This window comes from Rhipicephalus microplus, chromosome 1 (assembly GCF_043290135.1).
Source record: "Rhipicephalus microplus isolate Deutch F79 chromosome 1, USDA_Rmic, whole genome shotgun sequence".
In the NCBI taxonomy this organism is placed as follows: domain Eukaryota; kingdom Metazoa; phylum Arthropoda; class Arachnida; order Ixodida; family Ixodidae; genus Rhipicephalus; species Rhipicephalus microplus.
In genome coordinates this window covers 192179749-192196683 of record NC_134700.1, presented here as the reverse complement: position 1 = coordinate 192196683, position 16935 = coordinate 192179749, and the positions used below count along the sequence as shown (strand labels likewise).

Genomic DNA, 16935 nt, shown 5'->3' with positions numbered 1-16935 from the left:
CAGCGAGTCCTCGTCAAACGTCCGTGCCTCTGAAAAAGGCAATCTGGGTCAAGGCCAGCCCGCAGTCCGCCTGACGGGAACAACTCGACGGCGTGAACACGCGCGGCGCCTCTCTGGCCCATATGCATTGAGTCAGCGGCGCACGTGACAGCGAGCCGGCGTCCTCGTGTCTGGTGGTCTGACGCATTGCGCGGCGCCCCCATTGAATCTGCCCTGACGACCAGCGGCGCTTCTAATTGGACATTTTTGGTTGGACCCGGTGCAAATAAAAGAAGCCCTGCGGCGCGGCGCGATCGGCGGTCCTACGAGAGAGGAGTCCCCATGTCGGAGAGCCGACATGTGTGTGAGTCGGCAGTCTTAGGCGAAAAGTTGACCTATGTATTAGAGAGGAGAGCTTGGCTCTTCGAGTCTCTGTCGGCCCCAGTGCCGAATTTGTAATGCCTCTGTGTATATGCTGTACATAAACCTTGTTTACTTCACCGTCGTCTCGTCCGCTCGTCTTATCAGCTCTGCGCAGAAGCAGTCGCGAGCTGATAAACATACGCTACCAAACGGCTGGTGACCTTCCCGGCGGAGTTGGAAGCAGTGGCGCCTACAGGACCGTGTTGGCGTCGCCGTCTTTCGCAACAGTGGTGGCTTCGGCGGGATCGGTCCGTCGTGCGCAACAGTGGTGGCAGCGGTGGGATTTGGGAGGTGGCTTCGCAACAAAGCCTACAAAACTGCGAAGTTCCTTCATGGTCGTCGGCTTGGGAAATTCTGCGACTGCTCGAAGTTTTGCTGGGTCAGGTAATACGCCATGCTTCGACACGATGTGGCCTAGGATGACGAGCTCACGTGCAGCGAAGCGGCATTTTTTCAGGTTAAGCTGCAGGCCAGCGTTGGTCAGACAAGTCAAAACGTGCCTGAGGCGAAGGAGGTGCACAGGAAAGTCGTGTGAGAAAACCATGACATCGACAAGGTAGCAGAGGCACATATTCCACTTGAGGCCACGTAGCGTATTATCCATAAGTCGTTCAAACGTGGCGGGTGCGTTACAAAGCCCAAAAGGCATGACGTTAAACTCGTATAGTCCGTCAGGTGTAATAAATGCAGTTTTTTGGCGATCAGCTTCAGCCATTGGAACTTGCCAGTAGCCAGACCGCAAATCTAGCGACGAGAAGAATTCCGCTCCGTGAAGGGTGTCAATGGCGTCATCAATTCGCAGCAAAGGATATACGTCCTTGCGGGTTATCTTATTCAAACAACGATAGTCCATGCAAAATCGAATAGATCCGTCTTTCTTACGCACCAGGATGACAGGAGACGCCCAGGGACTGTGAGATGGTCGAATGACGTCTCTATGAAGCATATCTTCGACTTGATCGTTGATGACGCGGCGCTCTTCAGTGGAGACACGGTATGGTCTTTGACGCAGTGGCTGGTGTAGGCCGGTGTCAACATGATGCTTGACTTGCGACGTGCGGCCTAGTTGAGGTTGCGACACATCGAAAGAATTCCGGAACTCATGTAGAAGATCAAGCAGGTCGTCATGTTCGGTGGGAGTGAGGGTGTCGGTGATGGCGCTGGAAAACGTATCCTTGGACGACCTTTCGAGGGCCGACAGTGATTTTGGGTGGTCGCAGTAGTCATCCGGGACATCAACCAAAGATGAAGGGTCGAGATCCTGCACGCCGCCGAGACATTCCCCCGCAAGCAAAGTGACAGGTGTGGAAAGCGGGTTGAGTATGAACATATTGCTTCTTCCGGCGGCAAGGTCAATCGTTGCGAAAGGCAGTGGCAGAGCTCGACGACTTGTGAAGATATCGGAAGGCATAAAAAAGACTGTAGCGTCAGTGTAGGCGTTGCATGAAACTGGAACAAGTGCGAAATTTTCAGGTGGAATATCGGTATCTTCATGTACAAACAACTTCGGCGGCTGATGAAGAGCGTCAAGTAATGGGACATCACAAAAGGGTGAAAACTCAACTTCAGCACGTGCGCAGTCGATGACGGCATTATGGCGGGATAGGAAGTCCCATACGAGGATCACGTTATGCGAACAGACAGCGAGGACAATAAACTCCACAATGTAAACAATGCCTTCGATGGACACTCTTGCAGTGCAGGCTGCGAGAGGCGTTACTTGCTGTGCACTTGCGGTGTGGAGTGACATCCCCGAAAGCGGCATCGTGACTTTACGTAATACACGGCAGACATTAGTGGCAATAACAGAAACGGCGGTGCCGGTGTCCACAAGGGCGAAAGTACAATAACCTTCAACATTTACTGCGACCACGTTAGCAGGAGAGGGGTGAGGGCTTAGACAGTTCGAAAATAGCGCAGTTCTTGCCTCTTGAACTACGGTGCTTAGTTTTGCTGGTCAGAAGGTCTGGGCCGGCGACGCATGGGGGAGAGCGATCGCCGACGAGGAGAGGGTGCGCGCGGCGTCACGAAGTCGGGGTCGTTGGGAGGGGCATAGCGAGGTGACGAGACCGGCCCGTATTGCGCGAAGGGTTGGTTGCCTGGTTGCGACGATCGGACATAGTCGCCGAACATCTAAGGTCGACGGCGGCAGTAGCGGGCAACGTGTCCGGGAGTGAAGCAGGCGTAGCATATCGGTCGGTTATCGGGCGTCCTTCAAGGATTGGCGACTGGTGGTGCCGCCCAAGGTGCAGTATAAGCAGCCGGGTGTGCGGGCTGTGAGCACGAGGTGTAGGGTGGTTGCAGAAGCTCACGCACAGCGTCTGCATATGTGAAAGGCACTGCTACAGGCTGCATCTCTTGCGAACAGGCGACAGGAGGAGCCACAGGCTGCGCTGCATACGTTAGGGGTGCGGCCACAGGCTGCACGGCTGGCGGATAGGCGACAGGAGGGCCTACCGGCTGCGCGACACGCTGGCAGTGAACACAGCTGGATAGAGGCGGCTCGTGGTGCGCAAGAAAAACAGCTTGGGCAACCTCTTCCGAAATAGCTGTGCGAAGCGGGGCAGGTAGACGGGTGGTGGTCTCGTGAGTGAAGGGCACTAGGGAAAGTTGGCGGGCGACTTCTTCACGGACGGAGGCTCGAACTTGCTGAAGCAACGGTGAATTGTCAGGCAGTGTGCCGAAACTGGACAGTGACTCACCACCATGCTGAGGCTGCCGAGTCATAGTGCGCTGCTTCTTCAACTCGTCGTAGCTCTGACACAAGCTGACGACTTCGAAAACTGTGCTCGGATTTTTCGCCAAGGGCATTTGAAATGCGCCGTCGTCGATGCCCTTCAGGATGTGTTTGACCTTGTCAGATTCGGGCATGGTGTCATTCGCACGTCGACATCCTCAATATAGCTGGTAAAGGTCTCGCCAGTCTGCTAAGAGCGGACGCGCAAGCGCTGTTCTGCCCGCTGCTTGCGGACAGCCGGCCGACCGAACACTTCAGCACATGTCGTCTTGAAGACGCTCCATGTGGGGATGTTGTGTTTGTGGTTGTTAAACCACAATTCGGCGATGCCAGTGAGATAAAATATGACGTGGCCCAGCTTGTCGGCTTCATCCCACTTATTGTTGGCGCTCACCAGTTCGTAATGCTCGAGCCAGTCTTCGAAGTCGGTCTCATCCGCACTGCTGAAGACCTTCGGCTCCCGTAGCCTAGGATGGCCAGGGCAGTTGAACTGGGGCGAAGGCGCCGATGTAGTGGCGTTGTCAGTCATCGCAGGCGGTAGCGTGCGGCTTCGCAGCTCCAGGGTGTAGCAACGGGGATTAACAGCACCTTCCACCAAATGTGAAGAGGTTTATTAGCCATTAAAGACAGTGACGAGACAGCGTGAAGAACCGTCCAGCAATCGACACAGCAACGAACCGAAGCACGAGCCGAGAGAGCCGGGCGTTGCGATGCTGCTTGCTGCAGGCACATCTTCTTCACACGCACGAATATATGGAAACTCAGCGAGTTTCATGTCAATCGATGAAAAATTTCAAAAAATTTCACGACTCATGTCCCCTTAATACGATCACATTTATGCTCAAGATTTGACAATACACATGCAAAAGTGGGTCTTGGGCAATATGTCTAGTAATGCCTCTTTCATTCTTCAGTATACTACCCGAAAACGCGTTCCAACATGCCACAATCTGCCCACTGAAGAGCGGCTGAGGCCGCAGCAACATTGGTTTTCTAGCGAAAAGATCACTGCCAAGCATGGCAATACCTCAACAGAATTCGTAGCTTTGCGGCCAACGCAACTGTGAGTGAGTAAACTACAGCTCTTTTTTTTCTTGCTTAGCATTTACACCAACACATTTAAAAGAAGAAAGCACACAGTAAATTTTGACCAGCTACTTTTATCCAGCTAAAAAAAAATTGAGTTGCTGATGAAGTATGCAGATTGTTATCCTACCCTTTTAGTTAACATAAGTTTCGCATATGTTTTATTTGCAGATTCAGATGAAAAAGGTATCGAGACTGAACTGTAGACAAATAGAAGTGCGGCAGCATTATTCCGGTTTTTTTCTGGCCTCCATGTTATTTGAAAGCCAAACTTTCTAATGAAATCAAGTTTTGATGTAACTTTCACTGCAGTGCATAGTGCAACCGATTGGTAAACATAACAGTCAAAGTCTTATTGCTCTATGTGCACCTGAGACGATTTAGCAATTCATGGCAGAGAAAGCACTTGAAACTTTTACCTACATCGATCACCACTGTATGTTGGACCTGCATTTTTTTTTAAACTTTTCAGACAGCTTACAACTGCTGTGAAGCAAACTGTCGGTGCAGCATGAGACCATAAGAAAATGGACCCTGGATTTTAAGTTAATTGATACCAATTTATATTTACATAAAAATTTTTCAGAAGGCAGCCCATTCTTAAGGAGGGCATTTCCGTTTACCCTTATCATGTAGGTGAGACTGGTTGACTGCTATAGTTTGAAAAAAAAAAAAGATTACCGTATTTACACGATTGTAAGACGACCCTTTTTTTCAAATTTGACAATCCAATGTTGGGAGGTCGTCTTAGAATCGAAATCGAACCATGTACCTTAGAATCGAAATCGAACCATGTATTGTCATCTCGAATAGTTTCCCGCTCAACCCAAAGCGCATAGTTTTCCCCGTGCTTATACAAAAGCTTTTCTTTTTTTAGCATCTACTGCGCGCATTACGAGTGCCTTTATGACGAGCGCACGGCTCTTGAGGGAGCACCGGTAATCGATGGAAGAGCCGCCGTAGGGGGGTATTGGTAGTTGACGGAAGAGCTCCTCTTTGTGATACAATTTTCTAAGCGGGCGCGTCGCCGCGTGCTCCTGTCGCTTGTGTCCACGACCGGCTCTCTCGAGTCACTTCTGTCTGACATGAGTGCCGTAGGCTCGAAGAACACTCGGCGCTCGTTTACGGCAGAGTTTAAGCGGGCTGCTATTCTTCATGCGGAGGAAACCAACAACTGTGCAGCAGGACGGAAGTTCAGAATCGGTCCTCTCCGCATGGGCGGCCGTCCCACGCGATGCCGTGGTGCGGTCGTTCGCGAAGTGTGGACTCACACTTGACGACGACGTGCTGTGGGACTGCAGCAGCAATGACGGCAGCAGCACCAGCGAGGACGACTCCAGCGACGATGAATAATCCTCCGCAACCACGTGAATAAATTTCCCTTGTGTAAAATGTGCGCGTTCTCTTTTTTTTTTTTTTTTGAGATGCGATTTTGGGGGGTTCGTCTTACATTCGAGTCGTCTTACAATCGTGTAAATACGGTAATTTTATAACAGTGAATACCACAAAACTAAGCTCTTGTCATTTCCAAAATGTAGAGAACTGCAGTTTTCAGAATGCTTATATGCAATATAGAAAAAAAAATTTATGGTATCACTCAGTAAAAAAAACTCATTTTAATGTAATCAGCATCTGCTCATTGCTCCTCAATATCTACTTTAATTTACCAACAGATTGATTCAGACATTGTTTTCAGGCTCATGCAGGGTTTCAACTTTAAGTGAACTTGAACGCAAAGCATCACATCCCTGCACTATATCGACACATTTCATGCAATTCCTGTGCAATTGTACCACGGCCAATCAATCAAAATAGCAGCAGTACTGCCACTCATTGTTCACCTTGTTGAAAAGGCGATGCTTCCAAAAGTAGAGCCAAGACTGCCGAGTCTTGTGGAAGTTGAGGGTAACCAAGGCGTCCACACCCACAGAGAAATAGTTGGTCATGTACATTTCCTGAAAGAAAGTTCGAATGACAGATGATGTGGACGAAAAAAAAAGCACAGCGGAAGTGGTTGGTTTCACTCAAATAAAGGAGTTTCTATATGCATCCCGAATCCTTGCATCCCGAATCCTGTTACTGGAATATTACTGGCACAATTTAGTTCTCTTCCCAGTCACCTTCCTACTATAAAACAAGACATGTCAGTATTTTTGCTACAAATACGTTGGGTGCATACTATTGTCACCCTAAAAAAGAAATAACTTCACAGGCGCTCCTACATCATCATGCTACATCTCCATGCCAATCAATGTTCTAGACAAAACCAGCAAATGTTTGTAATTATCGTACATTCCATGCACTTTTACAGGGAGATAAAATGCACACATATATTTAAAATGTCGGAAATCTTTTGTGTACAACTTGAGAGTACTACCTTACGCTGCCAATTAAGTGATTGCTAGATATTTATGAAGGTTCACAATAAGCATGCAAGCAGATACCAAGCTGAAATTATATGTTCGGGCGAAAACCAAACTCACGGTGCATTTTAACTTTGCCTGACTCGTTCACGTTTTACTAGCCATGACAGAAGTACTGACACAGCATTTCGTGGCAGAGACAGCCCGTGGGAGCAAGTCCCATTAACACTGATATGTCACCCACCAAAACTCAGTATGAGTATATAACTTTGTAGGTGATTTATATTAATTTCCAAGTTCACGTGTGATCCAGTATTATACACCACGCCTTGTGACATTGACATCATCTAAGGTGACCTGACGGAAATAACAAGGGTTTAGAACCACAAACCTAGAAGCACATCATATCCACTGAGCTGCCACAGCTAGTATGACAAACAAACCAGTGACAAAACATCCGCGACAAAGGAAGTAGTATTTGCATAGCTAGTGATCACTACACTAGGCAGACCAGAATCAATTCTGCAGAAACAGGAGGCTCTACAACACCGCACATGTTGTCACTAGAGAGTTGCTGCCGCTTCAGTTCGTGGCATCACGAGATAAGCGGTCAAGCCACACAAGGCCACCTGGTACCAAGCAAGATAAAGAAAATAAGTCAAGGTCATGATGGTCAACTAGATTCACACGATGAAAAAGAACAGAAGAACATAAATTCACCACAGCAAAAAATGCAATTTGTATGAGGCTAGGAGTGCTTCTGGATGCGATTCTGTACACACGTTTATATGCAACCGACGTCAGCATACTTCAGTCATAATCATGTCAGTCCTGTAAACATATGTTTAGTTAAAACTAGTATTTAGAGTCAGAAATTGCATTAACTTTTTATCTCCTGAAAAGCTAGTGGTTTATACTAACTTGTGCGAGCTGCACAGTCATAGGTTCCAAATTTCACTTGCGCCTCATTTTTTTAGTGTGGTACACATCAAAACATACAGCAAAGTGGAGCTGGCGAACGATTTTGGAGACAAAAACTCATAAAAAAGAAAAGAAGTGACCCAAGGGCACTACTACTGTTTTTCTCTCTCAGCAGAAAATTTTGTAAATGTGAAAAATAAATACAGTGCATGCACAGCCTGCCAACATTTTGTTCAATTTGGCATGTTTCGTTGGATTTACCAGTAACTAGTATGAACACTGACAGTAACATCGGTCACAGTTTTGTACTTACTATTTTTTCAGCAACAGAGAAGTGCACAAGAAGAGTTTGCATAGGAAAGTGCAAAACTACTGAAAAAAAAAGCAACTTGCCTGACATGGTGGTGCAAAGCCCAAGCGCCGATGAGGAGTTATGTGGATTCTCCACCTAAAAAGATGCCAAAAGCTTGTGGTGAATGCCATGAGCATCTACTAGCTTAGATACAACATTAATGTAAACTAGCCATTAAGGAGAGATGCGATTAGAAAAAAAAAGTTGTGCTAATCTGTCGCCTAGGGCAGTGAAATGTTTGCTGTATATATAGGCTTTTATGCTGATTTCAATTAAGTGAGTAATTTTACAGTCTGTTGCACAGTATTATACGCCATGACAATAAGTAACGTATAATTGGTTATGGACAAACTTTTCTTGCCACTAAACATTTATGGTTCTCAGCCAATAATGGTTCGTATTGCTCCACCTTAGCTTCCGGTCTTTTTACCGGTCTTCTTACCACTAATCACAGACTTGAAGTCACTATCGATGCCACCATTTTCGTTGTTTTCTGACGCTCGAACCCACTACTCCGCAGCTGCCGTAACCTAGAAACTGAAAATGCCTCAATCCAGTCAACACCAATCTGCTGCCATCCGTAGCTTGACGGTACTGTGCAGCCTGTGCTCCGAATGCAGGAAAAGCTACACTGTTGAACTACGGTCTGCCGTCGGCATCCTCGCAGACTCGTGGAAGGCGGTTATGCAACAGACTCTCTGGTAGTGTTTTCGCCACGCAAGCTTCATACTGGACGCCGAGACGGCTGTCTCGCCCAGAATGGACAGCGTGTGCGACGAACTTACACCCGCAGACAATGCCAGTGTTTCGATTCCAGCCGTGATAACCCTTAAAGGCTACACCGACACTGACAAAGATCTCGAACTGTGAGCAGAATTGACCGATGACGAAATCATTCTCCCAGTTACGGAAGATTCCGATGACTTCGACATCGAGATCGAAGAGGCAGCACCTACGAACTCGGAGATGACTCGAGCACTGACACTGTCATCAGTGTACAGGGACAGCATGACGTGAACTGAAATTTAGGCAAACATCATTGCGGGAAAGTTAAACGCCTTGCAAACAAAAATAAGCGACTTCTTTTTGCACCTAAGGGTTTTCAAATACGGGAGCGCCGGCCACATCGCATTTTATTTTTTTTTCTTATTTTCGGCTCATTTCAGAGACACCTAAACGATGCACTTGCTGGATTGCAATTAGAACTCTGTACTCCTGCTGTGTTCCTCTCGTCAGCAAAAAATACCTATCAAAAAATGTGTTTTTGCTTGCATTCGTTTTTCTTAACTGCCCAATTTTGCAGACGTTTTTGCAGTTCTTTGAGGGTTTGGGAAATTGGACACAGACTGTTCATCAACTACATTCTAAACAAACAAAACATTTGCAATATTTCTGTATATTTTGCATAACCTGCACATACCTGTCAATCTTCTCCACTTTAGCTTGGTTAATGCTGTCAAGGACGTCGGTGACATTGATGTCTGATGAGCTGTAGCCCTCACCCCAGCCAAAGACCCGTGCAAAGTCGTTGCCAGTGCCCAATGGCAGGACACAGAGAGGAGGCAAGGGCTGCAAGCCAAAAGCAATGACATAAGTGTTTCCCACTGCATGCAACTATATGAAGTTTGACAAAATGCCGGAGTTCAGTGTCTCAGATTAACACACGTATTTGAAACAAACAGCCCAGCCAAGGTCCGAAAAGTGTGACCAATTTTTCTTTTTTGAGCATGCCAAGAGAAAAAGACCTCGAGCTGTAAGCAGAATTTACCGATGACAAAAATAATTCGCCCAGTTACAGAGGATTCCGATGACTCCCACACCGAGATCAAAGAGGCAGCACCTACAGAGCCAACGAGCTCAAAGATGACGCGAGCACTGACACTGTCATCAGTGTACAGGGACAGCATGACGTGAACTGAAATTTAGGCAGACATCATTGCAGGCAAAAGGAACGCGACGGAAACAAAAAGTGACTTTTTTTTTGCGCCTAAGGATTTACAAATGCGGTAGCACCCGCCACAACGCATCTTTTTTCTTTTCTTTCTTCTTTTCAACTCTTTTCATGATTGATTGATTTGTGGGGTTTAACATCCCAAAACCACCATATGATTATGAGAGACGCCGTAGTGGAGGCCTACGTAGTGGAGACGCCGTAATGCAGCCTCCGCAGCCGGGATTCGATCCCGCGACCTACGGGTCAGCAGCTGAGTACCTTAGCCACTAGACCACTGCGGCGGAGCTCGGCTCTTTTCAGAGCCAGCTAAACAACGCATTTGCTGAACTTCAATTAGAACCCTGTACTCCTGCCACGTTTCTCTACACAAAGCTTTGAATGCTGTCAGAAAGGAATATGAACTGCATTTTTGAGTTTGGCTACAGAAACCCATAGATAACAAATCGCCATAGCGAGTACCTTCAGATGTGTGGTAAAAGGCACATGTAATATTGCGTGCCAGTTAAAAATATTACAGGGTATGTCTTAGCTTTTTTTTGTCAGCTCAGATATGTGACAGCCCTGAACAATATACCAATATTAACTCACTTCTTACGATTATACACTTGCATCTCATAAACCAAGTTTCCATTCATAGGAGGCTTGTACAGGGACGACACTCACTAGGACATTAGGAACGAAGATCCTCTTAGTCTAACCTTGTCTTGTGTCACCCTGTAACACCAGGGGTGGTTCGTCATGCTTTCCCGTGCGTGGTCAACGAAATGAACGATATGAGATGACGCCGGAGTAGATCTTGAACAACATTTATAAGACCAAGGGACTCGATCGACTATCACAAAGATTAGCACAGAAGAACACACTTAAACTGCCTAAAGTCCGAGCGGCTAGTGTACAATCTTCGTGGCTACACAATAGCTCACAGTTGGTTGAACCAGCATCCCAAGAAGGCGACAGTCCATACACGACGATGCCCCTTGTCTGTAGCAAGCTCAGGCACGCAGGTGGCACGTGCCATCGTAGCAGGAGACAAGGCCTTGTTAGGCTTCCTAGTTGTAGACGGCTTTGAGCCGTCTCAGTTGGCAGCGGCGATCCGAAACCCGTCGTCCCTGTCGCGCAGGCCGACATAGCAGGAGCCACACCCGGCGTCGGTAGCCTCAAACAGGTACCGCTGCTCCCGGATCTTGATCCCCCGGGGAAGAGACAGGAGGAGCTCCACAAACAGTGCCGTAGTCCGGCGTGTCCCAGCTGGACCCTCCGTTAGGACCACTAGATGAGCAGCAAGCCTTCTGTTAGCACCCCACGAAAACCTCAAAGGACAGCGCCCTGGTCCGGCGTGTCCTTCGACTAAGTCTTGATCAGCTCTCTGCACGTTCCCCACGCGCCTCTCTTCTTTCTCTTGTTTTTCATCTTGTGCCACCTGTCGCCACCTGTTGGTGGCTTGGCTTTTTGTCCTCGTTCTTTTTTTCCTCGGACGCCCGCAAAAACATTTCCTAATTCCACCAAAGTTCCCACACGGGTTTAGTTACAATTCGTTACATTCGTTACAATTCTCCCCCCCCCTCAAAAAAGTTGTTCCAATAAAACAACTTGTTCACAGTCCTGAATACAAACAACACATATTACTATTTACAATGTGTTCATCATAAATTAACGACTGATCAGAGCTAACGGAATACACACGCATTCTAAGAGACCCTATCGGTGATGTGATTCGGTTTCCGTCTGCTCATGTCTTTTGAGGAGGCTGGCATGAAATAAGTTAACTCGTGAACCCAGGTCTACCAGATAGTTATTGACATTGCGCTTCTCTATGATTATGAAGGGGCCTTCCCAAGTGCGCATGAGCTCATTCTTGTCAAACGAACGGAGCAGCAACACTTAGTCACCTGCAGACAGCTGTAGAAGTTTTAGTTTCCTGTCGCAGCAGTGTTTTATTCCTGAGGCGTTTGTCTTCTGAAGCGTTTCATGAGCCACCTCACAGGTGTTCTGTACCGTAATTACTCGAATCTAACGCGCACCTTTTTTCCGGTTAAGCGAGTTCATAAATCGCATGCGCGTTAGAATCAAGTACGAACAAAAAAATTACGGTCAATCTATTGCCATCGCAAATTCAAAATGGCCGCCCCCTACGTGCGTCGGCATGGTGCGTCGGCTATTTCTGCCTATGTGTTTACCATGTGCGGCACTTCGTACGTGTGCTGAGGAGTTCGTCATCTAGTAGTGCATCAGCATCGACGGCGTGGAAGGGCCGACTCCAAAAACTCGAGTGCACCACGATGCCGCTTTTAAAAGAAAAGTCATCGCGTGTGCAGAAACGGACGGAAATCGGGCCGCATCGCGGTCGTTCCCGAAACGTGCGTGCGGGACCGGCGGAAACAAAAGCAGAAGATTGTCGACAGCAAAGCTTCACGCAAAGGCTTCAGTGAACCACAGCAGGGTCGGTTTCCGCAAATTAAAGAGCTGCTCGGCGAGTATGTGCTTGAGGAGCGAGCGGCACAGCGGCCCGTGACGACAGAACTGCTCCAAGTGCGGGCTATGCAATTAGTCTTAGAAAAAGGTCTAATGCGAAGCCAGTTTAAAGCGAGCAGGTGCTGGCTAATTAACTATATGAAGAGACGAGGCTCTTCCCTCCAAAGGGGAACATGCATATGCGAAAACTTTTGCGGAGAAGTACTATGAAAAGCTTTACAGTTTTCAGAGGTTCGTCCTAAACTTGCGGCGCAACAACGGCTACCTGCTTGGGCAAATCTGGAATGCCGATCAGACGCCTCTTTACTTCGACATGCCTGCGAGAAGAAGGGAGCGAAGCAAGTTCGCGTGCTGACATCGGTCCACGGTAAAACTACAGTGACGGCAATGCTCTGTTACACGTCAAATGAACACAAGCTTCGCCCGTACCTCACATTTAAATGGAAGACAATTCCGAAAGGAATCGTTTTTTCGAGTGGTGTGATCGTGCGGGCCAGCGAAAAAAAAATGGGTGCGCGTTGCAATCGATGTCTTACATTTTTTTTTTTTTTTTTCGCAATGGAAATCGGGTGCGCGTTACAATCGAGGGCGCGGTAGAATCGAGTAAATACGATAATTTCATTTTCAGCTCCACGACATTTGTAGAAATCTCTTTGATCTCAGCCTCCAGTTGGTTCATTGCTTGAAAACAAGCCTCCAGCTTCAGATCTTTTCTGTGCCATTCCTGCAGTTCTTCCTTACTGATGTCTGACTGTTTGACTCATGGTATGGGTAGTTTCCTTTGCTCATGCACCTTTTTTGCATCAGCCATCTCTTTTGACTTCCTGCGTTTTTTTCGCTGCTTTTTTCACTTTCTCCTTTGGTAAGTCTGTTTGCTTGGCCTCGGGGTTGGCAATCAAAATAGCACCCTCGATGTTGCCAAGGATAACATCGTACAGGGGGTTCTCTATGCAAACAGCAACTCCCTTGAAGAACTTGGAATCAATGAACACTTTGGCTTCTGGCAAACACTGTTCAGACCGATCGAGTAAGCGTATAACACGGCGATGACCAGTTAGCTTGGAGTCGGGAACAAGGGACCGTTTCACTACAACCATGTTGCAGCCAGAATCGCAAAGAACAGTAACCACTTTCCCCTCAAGACCTCCCGTGACTGTCGGCATCTGTTGGCCCCCTCCACAGAATGTTGTACAGCTCTGGGCGACGTCGATCATACCATGCCCGTTACATGCACTTTGCTGGGCAGGCTTCGGCTTCTCCTGCTCACACTGCATCTGGTCAAGTCCGAGAAGAGTACATGAAGCTTCATGCCTGCCAGAACTAGTAGGACACATGTCCGCACTGTGGCCAGTCTGCTTGCACATCTAGTATGGTGATTGCTTAGATGCTGAATATCTAGTCCATCAGTCGGAAGCTTCATGTCCCGGCTTGCTGCAACGAAAGCAGAAGGGCTTTTCTTTGCTTCCTGTCGTCGCAGCGGCTTTATAACTGCCAGGCAGCTTCATCTTCTTTTCTTTTTCTTCCTTGCCTTCTGCAAGATTACTGATGCCTTGGGCTTCCAAGTACTGGTCGACTGTCGTTGACAGTGTGTCGATGTTGTAACAGGCTCTTTCCTTGAGAAAGATCGCCAGCTTTTCTTCACAAAAACGTAGAAACTGCTCCGACACGATCTTGTCTCGCAGCGCTCCATACGTCTTAGGTGTCTTGGCTAGCTCTTGGAAATGGTCAAAGTGGCCAAGAAGACAACCAGCAAACTGCCGTGCTGTTTCAACAATTTCAAGCTTGGCATTCGAAACTTTACACGGTAGCCTTGTTCCGTGTAGCACAACTGCTAGAATAGGGTCTAGTGAGTAACAACTTTATTAATCGAAGGGGTGAGGGGTAAGGGAGGCTAAGCCACGAAGGCTGCCAGGCTGTGCTTCTCGATGACTTCTTCCGCTCGTTTCAGGACCCGTGTCTGGATGTCTATGTCGTTGCTGGAGAGAAGGGCCTCCCATTGTCCCTCGGTGGGGGGTGAGCCTACTTCAGCTTAGCATTGATGGTAGCGTCTTCCGCAGACATGCGACCTACTGCTGTCAGTGCTTCGCCCATCAAGCAGAGACTCAATGAAAAGGCTCACTTGTCTTGTGGCCTACCTTGGCAAGATGCTACTTTCTCAAACCTTTTAATGTAAGCATCTAGCTCATTCCTATTCTCGTTAAACGAAGGAAACATCTTGTGGGGGCTGCGGAAACTGACCACCAATAGTCTCGCTGTTCTTGTAATCGCCTGCTCTGCCTCTAACACACGCCATCGTGCTTCCAGGAGAATCTGCTCTGCCTCCATGTGCGTCAATTCTCTCGCGTGTTCCTCCTGTGCCGCTACCTTAGCCTCTTCCCGCTCTTTAGCTTGCTGGTCTCTCATTTTTTTTCCGCTCTGCACTAAAACGCCTGCTAGCAGCGCCTCTCCACTGAGTCCCATCTCCTTTTTGAACTCTACGAGCGTTCTCTGCTTGTCCATCGTCATCCACCACACTCAAGCAACGTGAAGCTCAAAGATGTACGACAGAGCTTGGTGCTGTCTCGCTGACACCAGATAATATTGTAACGCCAGGAGTGGTTAGTCACGTTTGCCCGTGCGTGGTCAACGGAATTAACGTTATGAGATGACACCGGAGTAGACATTGAACAACATTTATAAGAACAAGGGGCCTATAACAAAGACTAGCACAGAAGTACACACTTAAACTGCCTAAAGTCCGAGCGGCTACTGTCCAATCTTTGTGGTTACACGATAGTTCACAGTTGCTTGAACCAGCATCCCGAGGAGGCGACAGTCCATACACGGCGATGCCCCTTGTCCGTAGCGAGCTCAGACATGCAGGTGGCCCGTGCCGTCGCAGCAAAGACAAGGCTTCCATCAGGCCTCACATTCATAGACGGCTTTCAGCCGTCTCAGGTGGTGGCGGCGATTCCAAACTCGTCGTCTCTGTCGCGCAAGCCGACGTAGCAGGAGCCGCGCCCAGTGTCAGTAGCCCTGGACAGGTACCGCTGCTCCTGGACCTCGATCCCCAGGCAAAAGATAGGAGGAGCTCCACAAAAAGCGCTCTGGTCCGGCGTGTCCCAGCTGGAGCCACCGTCAGGACCACTAGGTGAGCACCAAGCCCTCTGTTAGCACCCCACGAAAACCTCTAAGGACAGCGCCCTGGTCCGGCGTGTCCTTCAGCTAGGTTTTGATCGGCTCTCTGCGTGTTCCCTACGCGCCTCTCTTCTTTTTTTTTTCTCTTGTACCACCTGTCACTGGCTCGGCTTTTTGTCCTCGTCCTTCTTTTCCTCGAATGCTTGCACGAACATTTCCAAATTCCACCAAAGTTCACAGGCACACGCGTTTAGCACCCAAATTTCGTCCATTCATTACACACGCGTAAAAGAAAGAAAAGGAGACGAGAAAGGAAAGAAGGCAGTATCTACAGAACAGTATAACAGTTAGCGCTGTCGCATGGAAGTACAGCGAAATCTCGATACAACAAATTGGAAGGAACCGTGGAAAATCGTTCGTTATCTCGAAACATTGCTATAGTGAAAACATCGAAATTGGCCCTAAATATCTCAAACGCAACAAAAGTCACCTACCTACCTTTGCTAGGTGCACATCCACAAATGCATGTTTCTATGACGATTGAGAAAAGACACAAAACGCGAAATATCCCAGAATGAGCCCACTTTTTTTTTTTTTTTTTTGAAAAAGTCGGTGATCTTGGCCTGGCGGGTGCGGCTTAACTGCTGCAGGACGAACACTTCGAAGCTGTCCACATTCTTATGTTCTTGGTCGGTGGCATTGCTGCACGTGCTAAGGTAGGTGCCCATCTTTCGAACGCATTCCATGATGTCGGCATTCAAAAAAGATTCTTCGGGCTGGCACATGGGCGCAGTCTCAGCGTCATCTTCGCCATTGGCATCATCGTAACCACGAACGGCGCTGACGATGTCATCGATCATCAGTTCAGCTGACATGTACGCTTCACTGTCGCACTCCACAAAGTCCTCGAACGTAACTGAGGCATCCATCGCCAGTTTTTTGGCAACTTCTTGCCACATGCCGTCCGCGTCGCTTTCTTCGCTGCCTTCTTCGGAGTCAACTTCATGTGGAATCGATACTAGGCCTGCCTTTCTCCAGCAGTTCTGGATGTTGATTGCTGTAACATTCCACCAAGCTCCGGCAACGATTTTTGCGGCCTGTCGCACACTGATTGAAGTAGGCAGCTTCAGCCGAAGATTAATCAGCAATCGCTGAACGGAGCGTTTGCGGTAATGGGCCTTGACGCTTCTTATGACGCCTTGGTCGAGTGGCTGTAGCAACGAAGTGCAGTTAGGAGGCAAGAATTCTAGCTGCACATTAGTCAGCCTAACATTCACAAGATGCGCCAAGCAGTTGTCAGCGATAATTAATACTTTCTTGCCTGCTCGCCTCATCTCGTCGTCCACCTTCATTAGCCACTCAGAGAGGAGCTCTCGCATCATCCATGCGCATGAATTAGCCCGATAATCGCAGCGCAGTGACACAACGTTCTTCATGCACCGAGGCTTCTTCTATTTACCAATAACCAACGGTTTCAGCTTCTTTGTGTGTGTGGCATTACAGCAGAACAACACCGAAACACAAACTTTGT

General features: G+C 48.1%; 1 protein-coding gene across 3 annotated transcripts in view; it reads right to left on the bottom strand.

Moving 5' to 3' along the window:
• The window catches only part of Dgkepsilon (diacylglycerol kinase epsilon), a 76266-nt gene that overhangs the window by 42458 nt on the left and 16873 nt on the right, over window positions 1–16935 (bottom strand). For all 3 annotated transcript variants that reach the window (XM_075889274.1, XM_075889266.1, XM_037429068.2), the window contains 3 exons: window positions 9282–9430; window positions 7903–7957; window positions 6067–6180 (listed from right to left, as the gene is read on the bottom strand). In XM_075889274.1, the coding sequence (XP_075745389.1) occupies window positions 6067–6180; window positions 7903–7957; window positions 9282–9430 (318 nt within the window). The remainder of the gene's footprint in view (window positions 1–6066; window positions 6181–7902; window positions 7958–9281; window positions 9431–16935) is intronic.